At 39.5% G+C, this 17,338-nt stretch overlaps 2 protein-coding genes, 1 long non-coding RNA gene and 1 pseudogene across 5 annotated transcripts; all 4 read right to left on the bottom strand.

Annotated features, from left to right (window-relative positions):
• LOC144657986 (uncharacterized) overlaps nt 1–17,338 on the bottom strand; it is a 522,126-nt pseudogene that overhangs the window by 86,329 nt on the left and 418,459 nt on the right.
• LOC144656969 (uncharacterized) lies at nt 736–7,505 on the bottom strand. Of its 2 annotated transcripts, none has more exons than XR_013571428.1 (4): nt 7,350–7,505; nt 3,315–4,116; nt 1,932–3,105; nt 736–1,410 (listed from the first exon to the last, which is right to left on the bottom strand). It is a non-coding gene; the product is annotated as an uncharacterized LOC144656969 (long non-coding RNA). The 2 variants fall into 2 exon arrangements; XR_013571427.1 differs by having other exon boundaries at nt 736–1,554.
• Nucleotides 8,648–12,305, bottom strand: LOC144656962 (uncharacterized). Of its 2 annotated transcripts, XR_013571425.1 has the most exons (3): nt 11,733–12,305; nt 9,710–10,038; nt 8,648–9,270 (listed from the first exon to the last, which is right to left on the bottom strand). XR_013571425.1 is itself a non-coding variant. In XM_078517223.1 (2 exons), exon 1 carries the CDS (start codon nt 12,117–12,119, stop codon nt 11,745–11,747), a length of 375 nt encoding a protein of 124 aa, XP_078373349.1. In that variant the 5' UTR covers nt 12,120–12,305; the 3' UTR covers nt 8,648–10,038; nt 11,733–11,744. The 2 variants fall into 2 exon arrangements, 1 of the variants encoding a protein (XP_078373349.1); XM_078517223.1 differs by having other exon boundaries at nt 8,648–10,038.
• Nucleotides 14,476–17,245, bottom strand: LOC144656758 (uncharacterized). Its single transcript, XM_078516996.1, has 2 exons — nt 16,515–17,245; nt 14,476–14,616 (listed from the first exon to the last, which is right to left on the bottom strand). Exon 1 carries the CDS (start codon nt 17,174–17,176, stop codon nt 16,517–16,519), a length of 660 nt encoding a protein of 219 aa, XP_078373122.1. The 5' UTR covers nt 17,177–17,245; the 3' UTR covers nt 14,476–14,616; nt 16,515–16,516.

The following is a 17,338-nucleotide window of genomic DNA, read 5'->3' on the forward strand; positions in this document are numbered from 1 at the left end:
CTTTCACGGATTCCTCACATCATCGTGGACGAAATTTTCATTTTTAAAAGTTGTTCGGAATGGTCCAACCTCATCTCCCCCCGCCTTCCCTCTTTGAAGGGAATGGCGTCCTGGGAATGGCGCCCTGAGCTGAATACCGTAGAATTCCGGTTATAAGCCCTGGACTTATACAACTTCGTAAGGGTTTTTGGGTGGGCTTATAAGCGGAGGGGCTTATATTTGGGAGGGCTTATAAGCGGGAGGAAAAAAACGTTTCGAAACGAGCCTCGGGAGTGTTGATCGAAATACGTTTTTAAGTTAAAAACGCACAAAAAAGCAACATTTAGCCCTGTTCAGTACTGTCATCCGGTAGAGGGGGCTTATATCCAGGGGGGCTTATAACCGGATGTATTTTTTTGTTTCCAAGTTGATGGGCCTATAACCGGGGGGGGCTTATAAGCGGGGGGGCTTATAACCGGAATTTTACGGTATATAAGTTTGACTGGTCTCTTTTGAATGCACAAAACGCAAGCTGGGAACGAGTGCAAAACACGAGCGAAGGGAAAGCACCCGCCTGCCATTTTACTTCCTGAGCAAGAGACTGGGAACATGCGCGCAGGTTACAGTTCCACAACTTCCCCAACAACCGCCCCCCTTTTGTAGGATATTTGATATTTAAACTTCCTGGACTGGAGTCATTTTTTCCCAGGAACTCGGGAACTTATGATTCTGTCAGAAAAGCATACGTCACAGGAACAGTTTTTATTCGAAAAATCAGTTTCTCTTTATTAACAACAACAGTAAAGCCGGCTTTCAGATTAGAGCAGTTTTCAATTGAGTGTCGTAAAACCAAAACCAAAGTAATCACTCTGGCCAATCACAAAGGACATAGACAATCCAGTAAACCAATCAAAACTCGAAGCAAATACATGTAGCTGGCACGAAGCGCGGGAAAACGTGCGCGAGCGAGTCACGATTGGCTTTGGTTTTAGTTCTGATTGGCTAAGAAAGTGGCGCAAGATTTTTAAGCCAATCACTGAGCGTAGTAATGCAAAACCAAAGCAAACGCAATTTACTTTCGACACTCAAGTGAAAACCGCTCTATTTAGATCACTGACAGTCATGATTGTTTACATCAAGTTTTCTGTGCGATGATTGCCAACTCTTGTGCTAGCTTATCAGTTCCTTACAGTCTTACAGTAGAATCCACTTAAACAGGATTTTGCAGCAACAAGTCTAGAGGAGACTGGCGATGAATTATCACCCGCTTGTCTCTTCGATTTTTCGCCACGAATTTGCGCCTATTTCTGTCACTTCAACTTCCGCCTCCCTCAAGGAAGCTCTAACCTCGTACACAGAGCCCGCGTTATCCTTTATATCCAGTGGAACCAGTAGCCTTTTTCCCGATCGCTGATCAAGGAATCGTGGTTTCTGGGTTCAAGATTGAGAAGCCTGTTACTGCACACAAGCCATACTTCAAAGGCTTTTCCACTGCAGTTGACTGCTAATAATTGCGCGCTGTTGTTTTGTGCCAACGTGTGCGTCAGTTAGTTACAGTTCGTTTGTTTTGTAAGTCTAAACCGTCACGGTCGGTCGTCAAGAAGAAAACAGAAGAGAGAATAGAAAAGTATAAAAGGACAGAGAAACTGAGCCAGTAACTGACATACATTGGTTTAATGATCAAAATTCGAAACTTAGACATTCTAGGTTATGCAGAGGCGTTCGGCAATCTCGCACAGGCAAAAAAGCAAATTTTCATACACCTAGTTCTACCAATCTCTTGCTAATTTAAATTCCAGCCTGATGTAGGGGTATTTTTCTCACAAGTAACATCGAGAAAGGCCAAGGTTGGGGAAGAGGATGAAAATTCAACAGGACTATACAGGAAAAAAGAATGTCAAAGCTTCGGATCAATCGACATAGTACTCTAAAGATAACTCTAACTGAATTACCTTGATTCGAGGCTAGAAGCTTGTAAGCGCGTAGTGCATATTGCCGCCACTGCGATGTCTTGGTCTTGATATCTGAAATGACACACTTGGGAAACATCAGTAATAAGAGGAAAACTCACAAATACAGCGACGAGCTTTCAATTTTACCTACCTTGAAGAGAAAGATAAGCAGTAGCAGCAGCGAGTGCAGAGAGAGAGCGCGCAACTGCCTTAAATACTTACAGATAAGACAGCTATAAAAGCCATAAAGTCTATATCAGTCGATATCAGAATGATATCAACTGATATTAGACCTTTGCAGCGGCGGCAATATAAAAGCCATATCGATATCGCTTATCGAGCTAACGATTGCGATATCGATTAAAAAAAATAAAAAATAAATAAATAAAAAAAACGGCGGCGGCAGCAAAGCAGCAAAAAAAAAAAAAAGAGGAAGAAGAAGGAATAGAAGAAAGCTATAACAACCACTCGCTTACCACCCTCGACAACAGCGTCAAATAAAAAAAAGAAATAAAGAAGTAGCTTGACACCGGTGCCGAAGATAGGACAGCGAGACTGGTTGTTACATAAAAAATGTGTGCAAAGAAAAGATGTAAGATTTGAGCACAGGCATGCTCGAATATAAATAGAAGTTTAAAATAAAAACACAAAACAAACAGAGATCAACACGTCACCACCCACGAACAACAGACAACAACAATGATGATCTGAGTCAAGGCGGCTGCCCCCGGCCCGGGGACAGACTTGGATTGGGCGGGGTCGCTACTCCCCGAGAGGCGAACGTGACGTTGCTCCACGCTGACTCCGTGGCGCCACCACCTCATCCTGCCCTCATAAGAAGCTCTGAAAGGGGCGTGGCGTTTATGTCAACTGTCAATCAGTCACGTCCGTCCTGTCTCGTTTGTCGGTAGGCGGTACAGTCGCTGTTTGTAAGGTACCCCAGACAGACCTTCAGCTGAATATTTATATCGAGAATGACCTGTGGAATTAACTGTGTGCATAGAAAGTACTGTCACGTTGCGTGATGTTATATGTACGTTATGTTTGTGATGTGTGTGGTAGCGTGACTTGGCTAGTAATGTATGTGGTGTTATGTGGGATTAGTGCGACGCTGTGCTACCAGGCTTGAAAACTTGTCTTGTCTTGATCTTGTCTTGAAGTGCACTCGCGCTGCCTGTAGAAAAACATTTTGGCAAAGCATAAAGGCAAATTAGTAACATACCATGATAGAATGAGAAATGAGAAAATAAAAACAAAATTTTGTAATGGAGGACTTTCGGGAAGTATTACTTTTATGACAATTATGTTAATTTAATGCACTAAATTATGTATTACTGCACTAATTTATGCATTAGTTTATGAGAGAAGTAGTGCGTTACGTACCGAAGAATTGAAAAATTAACTTTGTCTTGTTCTTTCTTGACTTTCCTTTGGACCTTTGTTTTCTACAGAGTTCAGCAGACACATCAGCATTTTCTAATAAATTATATAAAATATTAACTGAAAAATAACTAGATAACTATTCACTAATTGCAGCAAGGCTCAGCAAAACCTCTTCGCAGCCGTTGTTTGCCTTGTCACGCCACTCTTAAGAGAAGTGTTGTGTGACAGACAAGTAACCACTGCGCAGGAGATAGAAAGATAGGGAAGACTGAGAGGAAGTGGAAATAGAAGTACAAGACCGTCAGTCATAGACGTCAGCGGTAGTACAGCGGTCAGATTCTGTCATTCGTTCGTTCGTTCGTTCGTTAGTTCGTTGGCTTGTTGGTTGGTTGGCTGGTTCATTCGCTCGTTCTCTCGTTCGCTCGTTCTCTCGTCCGCTCGTCGTTCGCGTTCGTTCGCTCAACAGTTCATTTGGTGTTCATCCAATGCTCCGATTGGTACCGCTCCATGTGTCGCCGAATCCCTTTTAAATCATCATTATCTTCTTTCAATCAACCAATAGTTCCATGATCTCCCATCGGCGAACTTTTTATTCTTCGTTTACTAGGTTGCGCCAGGCATCATCTTGCATTCTGATAGAGCAAGGTTGCCAGCAGGTTGTGTTGACATTAGAAAGTGACGCTGCACCAGTGAGTAGACCTCAACGGAAACTACTCGACTTCGCACGCGCTCTTCGCTTCAGTTGGAACAGCTCTCCTTTCATACAAACAAACGAAGACTGTGAGTGTGTTGCATGCCCGTTCTGGGAAATAAAAACAATGTAATTCTTCAATTTTCGGAACTTATTTAAGTTGTCACTCATTAAGTAATAAGAACTTATTTTCTATAGATTGTTCGACAGCGCAGTCTGATTGAATAGACAGGCATGTGCTTTTTCTTTTTCTTTTTTTGTAAATCATGATCAGATAGCGCGCGCGTCGTTTTGATACTACACGTCTTACTGCTGACTTTCAAAATTCACGACACCATTTCGCAGTAAAATAAATTTGTATAGAAGGTCCTCTATCCAGTCATGGGGCGATATATGTTGTCCAATCAGCAAAAAGCACAAAACCGACTAAGCTGTAGCTTACATTATTATCTTTCCCGCCTAAAACCTTTCTGCACTAACCACTGGTTTCTTAATTTTCCTTTCCTCGCGCTTGCCACTAATTTCATAATTTTGTGTTTTGCACGTTCTGCATGTTTCATAATCTTGGTGTTTGCGCGCTCATCACTGGTTTCATGATTTTGTTTTTTTGCGCGCTCGTCACTAATTTCATAATTTTGTGTTTTGCACGTTCTGCATTGGTTTCATAATTTTGTTTTTTGCGCGCTCGTCACTGATTTCATAATTTTGTTTTAATGCACGCTCGTTACTAGTTTCATAATTTTGTTTTTTTGCGCGCTCGTCACTGGTTTCATAATTTTGTTTTTTTTGCGCGCTCGTCACTGGTCTCATAATTTTTTTTTTGCGCGCTCGTCACTGATTTCATAATTTTGTTTTAATGCACGCTCGTTACTAGTTTCATATTTTTGTTTTTTTTTGCGCGCTCGTCACTGGTTTCATAGTTTTGTTTTTTTGCGCGCTCGTCACTGGTTTCATATTTTTGTTTTTTTGCGCGCTCGTCACTGGTTTCATGATTTTGCTGTTTGCGCGCTCGTCACTGGTTTCTTGATTTTGTTTTTTTGCGCGCTCGTCACTTGTTTCATGATTTTGTTTTTTTGTGCGCTCGTCACTGGTTTCATGATTTTGTTTTTTGCGCGCTCGTCACTGGTTTCATAATTTTGTTTTTTTGCGCGCTCGTCACTGGTTTCATAGTTTTGTTTTTTTTGCGCGCTCGTCACTGGTTTCATGATTTTGTTTTTTGCGCGCTCGTCACTGGTCTCATAATTTTGTTTTTTGCGCGCTCGTCACTGATTTCATAATTTTGTTTTAATGCACGCTCGTTACTAGTTTCATAATTTTGTTTTTTTGCGCGCTCGTTACTGGTTTCATAATTTTTTTTTGCGCGCTCGTCACTGGTTTCATGATTTTGTTTTTTGCGCACTCGTCACTGGTTTCATGATTTTGTTGTTTGCGCGCTCGTCACTGGTTTCATGATTTTGTTTTTTGCGCGCTCGTCACTGGTTTCATGATTTTGTTGTTTGCACGCTCGTCACTGGTTTCATGATTTTGTTTTTTGCGCGCTCGTCACTGGTTTCATAATTTTGTTTTATTGCACGCTCGTCATGTCACTAGTTTCATAATTTTGTTTTTTGCGCGCTCGTCACTGGTTTCATGATTTTGTGTCTTTGCGCGCTCGTCACTGGTTTCATATTTTTGTTTTTTTTGCGCGCTCGTCACTTGTTTCATTATTTTGTTTTTTGCGCGCTCGTCACTTGTTTCATCATTTTGTTATTTGCGTGCTCGTCACTGGTTTCATGATTTTGTTTTATTTGCGCTCTTGAAGCGAAAGCAATAAATGATATCGAATTATATTCGGTACGCAGTCGCATTTTCTTTCTTTTACCAAAAAGGTGTAGTGTAAGGTTCGCTTGTTTGTGGACTCTGGACTGCTTGTGCTTGCATATGCAATGAAAAAAAAAAAGCTAAGTGTGAGAAAATGGAAATTTTCCAATCGTTGCATTTGTGCGCACCTGAATTTGCGCTTTAATCTCGTACCCAGATGTCTCTTTACCACGGTAGTACACATCAGTACACATCTGGTCAAGTCAGTTCAGTTCGCCAATCTGATTGGTTGATGAACAGCTTTATTATTAGCGCGCGGAAGATACAAATTTTGTTTCGCACGCGCGCGCCGTACGTTAGCTAGTAAGAGAATGTTTGTATTTAAAGGCTTTTATAAAAACGCGTTCGCGTTTTTGAACGTTACTAATGCGAATAATCTACAGATACAGTTTGTAGTTCAAGCTTGTTAGTACAAAATGTTTTAAATGAAGATATTTGTGGGTAAAAAGATGAGTGAAAAACTTTGCAAAACTGACGCGTACTTGACACGTACAGGTAGCTTGTACGCGTCAAACACAGCGGGCGCTTTTCCCCAACGTTGAAGGCTGGTTTGAGTGTTTTAATTTATCAGCAAAAACACGACTAGCGGCTTTTTTTCTTCCTCAACTCTATTTCAAGATTGTGTTACTTGTCTTTCCTTGTATGGTAAAAAAAAGTTCTTCAGCTATTTACACCGGCCAAGTGAGCTTTTCATCTACTAAATTGTCGAGCATGCGTAGTCACGTCGTGTGTCACATTTCTGACACATTTGACGCGAGCAAAATCCGACTTTACCAGATGTTCTCTCCGAGGGTTGAGAAGATCTGGGTACGAGATTATTTGTGCTTGCGTGTACAGTTTTGTTGTGTTTGATCACCCGTGTTCGTTTAACCTGCGATCAGGCTTTCTTTTTTTCGCGGCGTTTCGTTCTGCTTATTTTTACGTTTCTTTACTTGTTTTTGTGCTTGTCTCGGCGTCGCGCGTGTGAACCAGGCTTAATTAACGCGCCGCGCGCGCGCTAATTAGATTATTATAATTAAATACAGTTATTACGTCATATAATAATTAATTAATTAACCCTTTTTCAGGCCGGGGAAAAAAACACCCGTTTCTTTTACCTCGTTTTTAAAATTTGCCTTTTCATGCTGTGCTTGCGTTTCCAAAATAAAAATAATTTTAAATCCACACATATTCCTTTTCGAAAACATGGAAAAAAGCTGCTTTTTTTAGAAAGTCCAAGCCCTTCTCCTTTTTTTTGCGTTTCAGTATTGAACAATCTTTTTTCGAGTTCGCGCGGCACTTTGCAGTTCACTCCCTCGACGCGCAATTTTCTTTTCCTTTAGTATTCCACTACTTTTTCTGTCTTTCGTTGTCTTTTTCTCCGAAAGAAACTTGTTTTTGAGTGTTTTGTTTCAACAACGAAACATTTTAGCCACCGTGTGGATTCGTTCTTCTCGCCAACTTGCGCGCTCGGGGTAGGCCCGGGTAGAAGTCTCAAAACTTACCTCGTTTATAGATGTTTCTTGCGCCACGTGCCCTTTCTGGAAAACTTTCGCGATGTTGTGACTTCGTAGGCATGGATTTGGGCGTTAACATAACGTGCGAAAACAAACTTTTGAAGAAATTTCGCGGAGCTCCAAACTACACGTCCGCCCTCTTTGAAGTGCGCCCGTAAATGACTTGTTTTATCATTGTGACGTGGTAAACAATCAGCTCATTTAGGGTTAATTAATATTAATTAATTGGGCTTATTAATAAACTCGTACCCAGATCTCACCGGCTTAGCCCTCGGGAGTAAACATCTGGTAAAAGCCATTTTTGCTCAAGTGAAATGTATCAGTCAGAATGCCGAACAGGGCGGACTTGGCTAGTTGTTTGCTAGTGAGTAAACATCTGGGTACGAGAATATGCTAGCTGAAGTACAAAGGACAACTGGGGGTCAATCAGGGACCCGGGTACTCAAAAAAGTTTTATACGGGGAGGCTTCGCCCCAAGTTCTAACCCCTTACCCTTTTATATACCATTTTTGACAGAAATTGTACCCCTTTCGTATACCTTTAACTGAAAAAGGTACCCCTTTCATATACCTAAGAGACATTGCTGGACTTAAAATAGAACGTTTTCTTGTCATTTTTATGTAGCGCTTAATAAATTAAAATAACACAGCCATAAATTGCGTCTGTTCGAAATATTTTAATTAAAGGCCCTTTTAAATAGCAAAATGACAGATTTCCATACCCTTTCATATACTTAAACTCGTGAAATCCCTACCCTTTTATATACCTGAAGCCTGAAAAAGGTACCCCTTTCAGGCGGAGCCTCCCCGTATAGGCCATTATAGGGAGTACCCCCCCCCGGGATCAGGGATCATTTATTTTCCTAGCCTTTACAATTAGCATTTTACGCCCACCTATAGAGTGTTTGGATTTAAATAAATTGAATTGGAAAAAAAATGTAATGTTGGCATTTTGATAACAGGAAATGCCCCCACCCAAGGTTGTAATACCTTTCACTAGAAAAAGCTGTTAACAGAATTGAATTGAGAAACTGCAAGTTTTTTTTTCCTTGTTAATCTTTATTACCAAAAAGGCAGTCAAGGAAGTTCTGGGTTTGAACAAATTGGAGCTTTGTGGAGGAATGGAGATTCCATGCCAGTTTGGGTTTAACTGCTTATACAAAGTGGAAAAAATCGTTTGAAAGAACTACTGACGAACAATTTGGGTTTTGAACTGGAAGACTGAGGCCTTAACGGCTCTTTAGGAGCCAGACCTTTTACCAAAAGCAATGATCAACAACAAAAGGTTTTGATAGTTACCGGTAAATTTTTATTCACTTAAGGCTTTTAGCACTTTTACTGACCCCAAAATAGGCAATATACACCCCCCCAAAAGCAATGGTGTCATAGATAAGCCACACCCACGATTTTGAACCCAAAATGTCAGCAAAAAGATACGGCTACACGAGTTTTTATGGTACTGAATATACACAACCAGTTCATTATTTTATTATTATTCATCCATTTCATGTCCAAAAATAATTTACAGCTTATGCAATAATTTACAACACTTATAAGGTGTTTCTGTTGGCAGCAGTTCAACAGTGCTCTGTCTAGTTGGAAAACCCCATTCAATTATTCTCAAATGTTCTCAAATTTTACAAATAAAAAATGAAATTTCAAATTAAAGTGTCTACATCCTTTAGATTTTCACAAAAAATTATTAACCAAAGTCATTTACAACTCCAATTTATACAAAGGTTGGTAATTGAGTGTGCATTGGAGCCTAGTGACCTATTAATGGCCAGAGCTTATCCTGGTTTCTGTAGCATAAAGCAACTAAAAGTATTTTACTCCTCCCTGGATGGGATACTAGTCCATTGCAAGGTTACCCATGACTCATACAAACACTATAACAACTATTTAGGAATCTAATCGTATCTATAACAAAATTCTCGATTTTGATTGGTTCTGCACATGCCTATTTGTTGTGTAATTGGCACGCAATCACGTGGGTGTCCAATTGCAGGTATCCAATTACAACTTCTTGTAATTGGATACCTGTAATTGGAAACATACGCCATTCGCGCGTCAATTATGTGCATTAAAATGGGTTCTTTCTTGGTATTTTCGTACTGTTTGTAAAACCAATTGAACATATCTTGACTATCTTTGACTTTTTCCATACATAAGAGGCTCTCAAAGACTTCCTAACCTCAAATTTTTGTTATTGATACGATATATTAGTAATTGGACCTCATGTCGTACAATTCAGAGAGTAATCGTGCTTGTATTTTCAAATTGTTGATTCTGAAATTTCTCGCTCGATTACTCCCTGAATTGTACTCCACTCGGTCCAATTACTATAACTTATTAGCTAGTCTGTTCAAAACTACACAAGGGGGCTTATTGTACATTTTTAATGAGATTCTGTCCTACTAAATATTTCATAGAATAATCCCCTATACTTCAAATCCCCTACCAGCAGATATAAGTTGATTCCCAAATTAACAGTTCTATAGACATTTAAAAACATTATTCATTCTAACTGTAAACACTAACCCTGGCCTCTAGACTATATGACATGTTAAAATCTAATAATATTATTATTATTATTGACTGCAGTACTTATTTTGCATTATATTTCTTATTTTCTTTCTTAAAGTAGAACAACTTGCAGATACTGGTATCAGGAAATGCTGCAATAAAATAATAAACTTGGCATTACAATTATGATGTTGCATTACAATAAACTGGCTTTGGTGTGAGGCTTTTTAAGTAAAATTATAATAAATTATGCCAACATTCAAAAAAACCTTCTCAGTGGCACAAGACAAGTTAAAAATAGCTTTGAAGGGTATACGTAAAATACAATAATTTTAATGGTGTCCCAGTAGTCTACATTGTGGCCCTTGAATAAAAAAACAAACATATATTGCAAGGTAACAGAAACATGTTAAAAATAGTGGGGCTGACCAGCTAGTTGGGGGCTGACCAGTAGGCTATTTCACAAAGCATGAATGAGCTGGGATGCTCACTAGAAAGTTTGAAAACCCTCAAGGAGGCCAATTTGGGCATGGCTGAAGCATTCTTTGACCTAAAAGATACCATTTTTATGCCCCTGATTGGGCTTGACTGCCAACATGTACAGTACGAAAGCGCATTTTATTTCAACACATGTGACCCGCCTAAACAAGATTTTGACAACTGAACACATTTCACCAAGGCTGTGCTCTAAGAAAAATTACAAGGAGCCCAAAGGTTCAAAACTACGAGATCCAAGGTGCCCAGCATAAAGCTTATATGAAAGAAATAAGATTATTTGGTTGCCCAATTGCAAAGACAAATGTTAGTTGTGACCAAAATGGTCACAGCTTGGAGCGCTGCCAGAAAGATACGTTGATGCAGGGCAAAACATTGGCATCCAAATCCTGAACACATTAGGTTATAGCACTAAGAAGGGCTGCAAATAATTTTTTCACTTGAGCACTTGAGAGGACATATGTTCTACTAAGACACCACCTTGGTCAGACAAAACAAAATTGTGATCGGACAGATTTTTATTTATTGTTGCCATAGATGATTTATGATCAAAAAAATTGTCTGGGCATTTTGTCTGACCACACTTGGGATTTCATCGAACATGGGCAAATTTTGGCAGGCCAATGTCCGATGACCGACTGTATTTGCAGCCCTGTTATAGAAAAACCCTCAATTCACATCACTAATCAAAAAGAGATGACAAACCAATTTAACAGGCTAGGGTTGGGTCATCACCCCCTCCTCTTGAAGGAAGAGTTTTGGATAATATTTTTGGCCACCACAAAATGTGTGAATGCTTTTTATCGAGGCTAACTAGAGCATCCCCACCCCTACAACATGGGAGTTTGGGGCTCATCCTCGGTGTAAGAACCTGTGAAACTCACCGGTGACGTAAAACAAAGAACGAACAAAGCAACAAAGAGCGTCAAAAACAAAAGCTTCAAAACAAAGAAAAATATCACAGGTTCTTACACCGAGGTAAACCCAAATTTGGACAAATGATGGTGAAACAGACACCTTCAATTGTCTTTTAAAATTGGCAAACATTTTAGACCCAAGGATTACCATTTTACAGGTGGCAGCAATACCCGATTCCCTCTATAGCGCGCGCCTGCAGGGAATCAGGGTAGTTGTATTCATCAAACCGCGCGCGAGACTCAGCAGCGTGTATCGTTGCTAAGTCTTGCGCGAGGTTTGATGAATACAACTTCCGTGATTCCCTGCAGGCGCGCGCTATAGAGGGAATCGGGTATTAGGAAAAGGTTATGTTGGATCAAATCCATTTAAAGTTTATAATTTATTCATGCCATTTATCAGCACTGTTTTATTATCAAATTGATTTAATACTTACCAAACAAAATTATCAGTACTTTACAACCTCGATATCCGCTCTGTAGAAATCCTTTCCATCTTCTAATTGGACAGAGTGCGTGGTATCATTCAAATAATCTCCTTTCCTAATCCAAGAGTCGCCATCGGGTTTCCAGCCCACATTCAACACGGCAGAAACACTGTAAACAACGTGAAAAGGAGAAGGTTTTGGACATTTTATGCTGTATATCAGAGGTTCTCCTTTCTTGTAAATATTTGTTACATCGACAACTGTTTCTCCAAGTTTTACTGAAGGAGCGTCCATCAAGCTTACGTCTTCGAACTTCACCGTTAAATACGAGTTTGCTGGAAGGACATCGGGCGCAGAACCGCTGCTAAATTTCACTTCTCCTGTTATTTCAATCATTGTGCTGCTTTGTGTTTATAAACAGTTGAGTCTGGCCTTTAAGTTCGCGGCGTCTACACAATGCAGCTCCAGTTCTTTGTACTAAAAACCGAATTGTTGGCTAAATTTCAAATCTTTCCAGCTGTTTCAACAAACTGAAATCATTTCCATTCGAAAGCAAATAAAAAGCTTTCTGCAAGCAGAAAGTTGTCCAGAGCCCTCAATCGACAATCGGTCAGCTGAACTCCTCCCTAGACCCCCTCCTCCTCTTCCCCCATAATCTTTCCATCCCCATGGCATAGTAGGGATTATTTTATAGTAGAGAGAGAAGAACTTTTCTTTTTTTCTTTATAACTATAAAAAATGCCCGATCATCCGTTTTGTCCCAAGTTTTTTTTGTGTTGAATAAATTCTTTTCTGACTTATTGATTTTCTCTCGCACATTTATGTGCAGTCAGGAGCCCATTTGTTACCCAAGAAGGTAGAAGTTGTGCAACATTGTAAGGGAGACTGATATCCACATTATTGTGATTTTATTGCACAAGTGGCCAAGGTTTCCATCAAATGAGGCCTCATTTGTTACTTTTATGAGTTATAGCTGTGTGGTCTTACTATCATCATAGGAGTGCAATGCATGCAGACAGCGATGTACTTGTAGCCCTTTTCATGCATTTGCAGGTCTATTGATGCTAGCCCATTCTCGTCCCATAGCCCTTTCATTTCTCTTAGCCGGGTGGGCCTTGGCACAAGAAAACAAAGGGCTCTGGGGACACAGGATTTTCAGTCCTATATTCTAGAACGTCCAGTTTTCATGTATGCAGTCATGACATTTCAAAAAAATGTATGAGAGAGTCGTTACGTTTTCAACTTCCGTTTAGGGATTCTTTGTTCCAAACAGCCAATCAAGAAAATTTGAATTAATTCAAAAATCCTATGTCCCCAGAGCCCGAAGGGCCTTTGTTTTCTCGTGCCAAGCCGGCTAAGAGAAACGAAAGGGCAATAGGGACAAGAATGATGCTAGCCAATCTTCAAAGTTCTTAGCACCAAGAGAAAACCTTGATAGAAAGAAACAAGGTCGACGACAAGTAACATCTCTTTGTTGGAAAGAACAAATAAATTATTATCTGCATCACAATTAATTGGGACACTCCATTTCAGCTCAGAATACTCACATCCATTTCCCCCTTTATCCTCAATTATGTTGAGTTATCATCATTATCAACATTTAATGAGGGAGAAGGTAGTAAGTATCACAATAACTGGGATAAGGATTTTATTTACCAGTTGATATAGCATCCTAGCTAAAAGTTTGATAGGTGCTTCTTAACTGTAATAAAACTGTGACCATGCTATGAGGTCTTTAAGGTAACTTTATTTTTGCCTTTATTAATACACTACTGTATGTACTATCCTATTACATAGCTAAATAGCTAAATCTCTTATTAATACCAGTAGTTTACAGACTGTAAGATAATGCTCACTGATATGTTACTTAAAACTCATAACATTTCTAGCGGTGGTGCGGTGTGAATGGTCCTTTAAAAAGACATAACTCTTGCAGAATTTTAGTTAGATTTCACATGCTGTTTCAGAGTCTTGATCTCTTTTTCAAGGCTTATAATGTCTTAGATTTGCGGAAAATATAATTATATTTAGTCTCACAGTCTTACACTGTCTAGAAAAAATTCACCATGCCCATATCAGAGGATACTTTCAGTAGAACCATTAAATAAGGCGTATTCACTCCATATTTACATTTTTGTTACATAACCCTATTCAGACCGGGCTTTTTTGGACCTTCTCAGAACGGGGGGGGGGGGGGCTTCGGAAGCCCCCCCTATGTAACTTCCAGAATATTTAACCAATCACCATGAAACTTATAGGATGTATTGTACGTCCGAAACTCTTTCTTTTGGTATACGTCACGTGGGCTAGTGACGTCACATCACGTGACAATTACATCATGATGTCAAAACAGCCGCCATCTTGGATCCGCCATCTTGGATTTCAAAATTTTTCCAAAATGCGAAAAAACCACCCAAAATCACTGCAAAGTACTCAAAATGAATAAAAATGTGCTTTAAACCAGTAAAAATGTAAAAATAATTCCATTTAAGTTGATTTTATTAACAGAAACAAGCAAAATTACAAATTTGGGAAAACATGCCTGTCAAAATGCCGTTGCCATGGTGATGTCAAGTTCCTGACACATCATCCAATCCTATCAAATTGTTGCTAGATAAATTTTAGGAAAACTCAGAAAGTTTGGCAGCGTTTGGTTAAATCTTAAAAAAGTTATAAAAGTTCAAAGTCAGCGCGGGCCTCAAAAGCCCCCCCCCCCCCGGTCTGAATAGGGTTAAAAACAAAGCATCATGCATTTAAAATTAAAATCAAACTTTTTACTGCTTGTTGGAAATTCCAAGAATGAAGCATCATAAATTACATTTACAGCCTTTATTAATAAAATTATTACACATGAAGATTTGCCAAATCTTGAATCAAACTGTCTTGGGAAGACCTGAAAGACAAAATACTGCAAATCACATTTCATGTTTCAATATTAAAAAATCAAAGCAAACTCTGACTTATGTGCATTACAGTAAAAATGCCTGGGGTCAATCACTTTCTTGTTTACACCCCTTTGCAAACAATTATAAGGATTTTTTTAACAAAAAAGATCTTAAAGAACTCATCAAACATAAATTCTTTCTTACTGTTATAAATGTACTTTGTATTAGTCCTTCTACATGAAGTGATTCAATTTTATCCTTGCTTCAAATTTGATTTTCCTTTGTTTTAGAATAGAATTGACCAGGGATAAAATTGAACCAAAACATACAGGTATTATGCTTTGTGTTTGACGTGGTAATTTCTTGTTGAGTTGCACTTGATTTCTGTCTATAGTGGTGGTAAATGATTTGAAAACAGTTTCTCGTTGGTCACTCTATGAAAGCTCAGCAACAGACATAGCCCACTGCATAAGTCCCAACGCCCATCCCAATGGTGATTGCAGTGCCTAAAAACTATATGAAAATCCTATAAAACTCTGGTTATAAGCCCCCCCCCCTCTTATAAGCCCCGTCTGGTTATAGGCCCATCTACCTGGAAACAAAAAATACATCTGATTATAACCCCCCCCCCCCCTGGATATAAGCCCCGCTCTGCTGGATGACAGTACTGAACAGGGTTAAATGTTGCTTCATTGTGACTTTTTTAAAAAAGTCTTTCGATCAACACTCCAGCGGCTCGTTTCGAAAGGTTTTTTTGTTCTGCTTATAAGCTGTCCCGGATATAAGCCCCTCCACTGATAAGCCCACACAAAACCCCTTATGAAGTTGTATTAGCCCAGGGCTTATAACCAGAATTTTACGGTATTACAGCAGAAGGCTTTGCAAGTGTGGGTACTCTGCCTGCAGTAGTTAAGCTGGCATCACACTAGGCAATTTTATAGGATGATCACTGCGAATTTAATCATAAGCAAAAATCGCAAGCAAATTTTGTCACATTTTGCTGTGGGTAAAGGCAATTCTGGACGCTGTGATCAAAATTGCTGGCGAAAATGACAATCACAGTAACAGGCACATTTGGCCAGCGAGTTTTGCACATCCCAGGGATTGGCGTATAAAATTGCCATGTCTGTTGCCAGGTTTAACATTTTGATTATGTATTGTCTCAATAAGTACAAATTGACACAATTCAAGCTCAACTCTTACGTTTTTTAATTAAACAATATTTTTTAAAATTTAGAATTTTGTTTTCACCCTGAAAAATAAAATTCTGTTCTCCTGTCAATAAGACTGACAACAAAATTCTGAACAAGTTAAAAGTGTCAAACCGTTGGTAAACAAAAATTATTTAACTTGAGGTATAATTTTACAGGATATTTTAAAACAGCTGAGCAGGTGAAAAAATAACAGGAGAGTTCCCAAATGAGTCATGTATTTAGTGTTAAGAAAACACCAGTCTTTTAGTGGTCAGCTTTCAAGCTTAAATTTAGTTCAAGGAAAAAGTATTTCAGCTTAAAGCTTTTTGCCTTGAGATCGAACTAGAGCTATTTTCGTTTAGTTAATATTCTTTTGTAGACAAGGAAAAAATTGAAAAAGCTACATATCTTTATTTCCGAAAGGAAGACAGGGCCCACCATATATATGTGCCCTTCGTATGCTGGTGAATTTTACATCCCTAGCTACTTATTCTCAGTGTGTGTGGTCTGATCTTTTTATACTGAACTTCTTATTTATGTTAGCCTTAATCCATTAAAACACGGGGACACAGCATTATGATTTCAATGAGCTTTTTTAACATCTTAGACTCAACATGAACGACTGTAATATTGTCCGCTGGCAGCGGCGAGCGAAAATTCCGGCGAAAGAAAATAAAACAGCGACTATTTTATACAAAATACGAGAACCTCACCTTTAGTTATACCGAACCAAAGTAATATCCGTCTTGTAATCGTTTTTTCCGTCCTCGATTTTAACGTTGTGGTGGGTATCTGTGTGATAGTCGCCTTGTTTAATCCAAGAGTTCTTGTCCGCTTGCCAGCCCATATTCAACACGGCACCGAGACTGTAGCTTCCATGCGGATCAGGTTTTTTGCACTTTATCTCGTACTTGAGATTTGTTGCTTTATTGTAACTAGACAAGTCGACCACAGTTTTCCCAAGAAGCGTTGAACTGGCATCCATGTAGCTCACGTCTTCAAACTTCACCAGCAAGAACGAATTTGCTGGAAGGCTGTCAGGAGCGCTGCCTTCGAACATCAACTCCCCGTGAACGGTGATTTCGATGGCGCTGCCTGATTTTTCACTCTCGTTTTTCATCCCTCGACTTGAACCAGGTTCGACGCTTGGAGGAAAAACTTCCTCATCTTTTCGGGGTTTTTGATCTGGTGGTACGAGTCCTCCATCGTCAATACGCTGTTCGCAGTCGAAGAACAAACAATGGTGTTTCGCGCCAAGCGTCACAAAAATGAAAATTCCGATTAGCAGAAGCAAGATTGCCACTAAAAATGGAATTACCCATAGCGGCCAACGGCTTTTCGGGCCCTTGTAGTCGACTTCCTTGTACTTTGTCATGAGTATGTCTTGATTGTAGCCGTTTCAAAACAAAATGTCGCTGGTCCCTTCGCGATCACATCGGTTTCTTTTGCGTCATAACAGAAATTGACACGCATACATAATCAGCACAGCTCTCAGCCAATCAGACACAAGCGAATCACGCTCACCACTAAAATTAGC

Source organism: Oculina patagonica, chromosome 6 (assembly GCF_052425735.1).
Source record: "Oculina patagonica isolate OP01 chromosome 6, crgOcupat, whole genome shotgun sequence".
Classification (NCBI taxonomy): domain Eukaryota; kingdom Metazoa; phylum Cnidaria; class Anthozoa; order Scleractinia; family Oculinidae; genus Oculina; species Oculina patagonica.

Coding starts and splice junctions, on each gene's coding strand:
- LOC144656962 (XM_078517223.1), bottom strand. CDS start 12,119: ATGATTGAAATAACAGGAGAAGTGAAATTTAGCAGCGGTTCTGCGCCC.
- LOC144656758 (XM_078516996.1), bottom strand. CDS start 17,176: ATGACAAAGTACAAGGAAGTCGACTACAAGGGCCCGAAAAGCCGTTGG.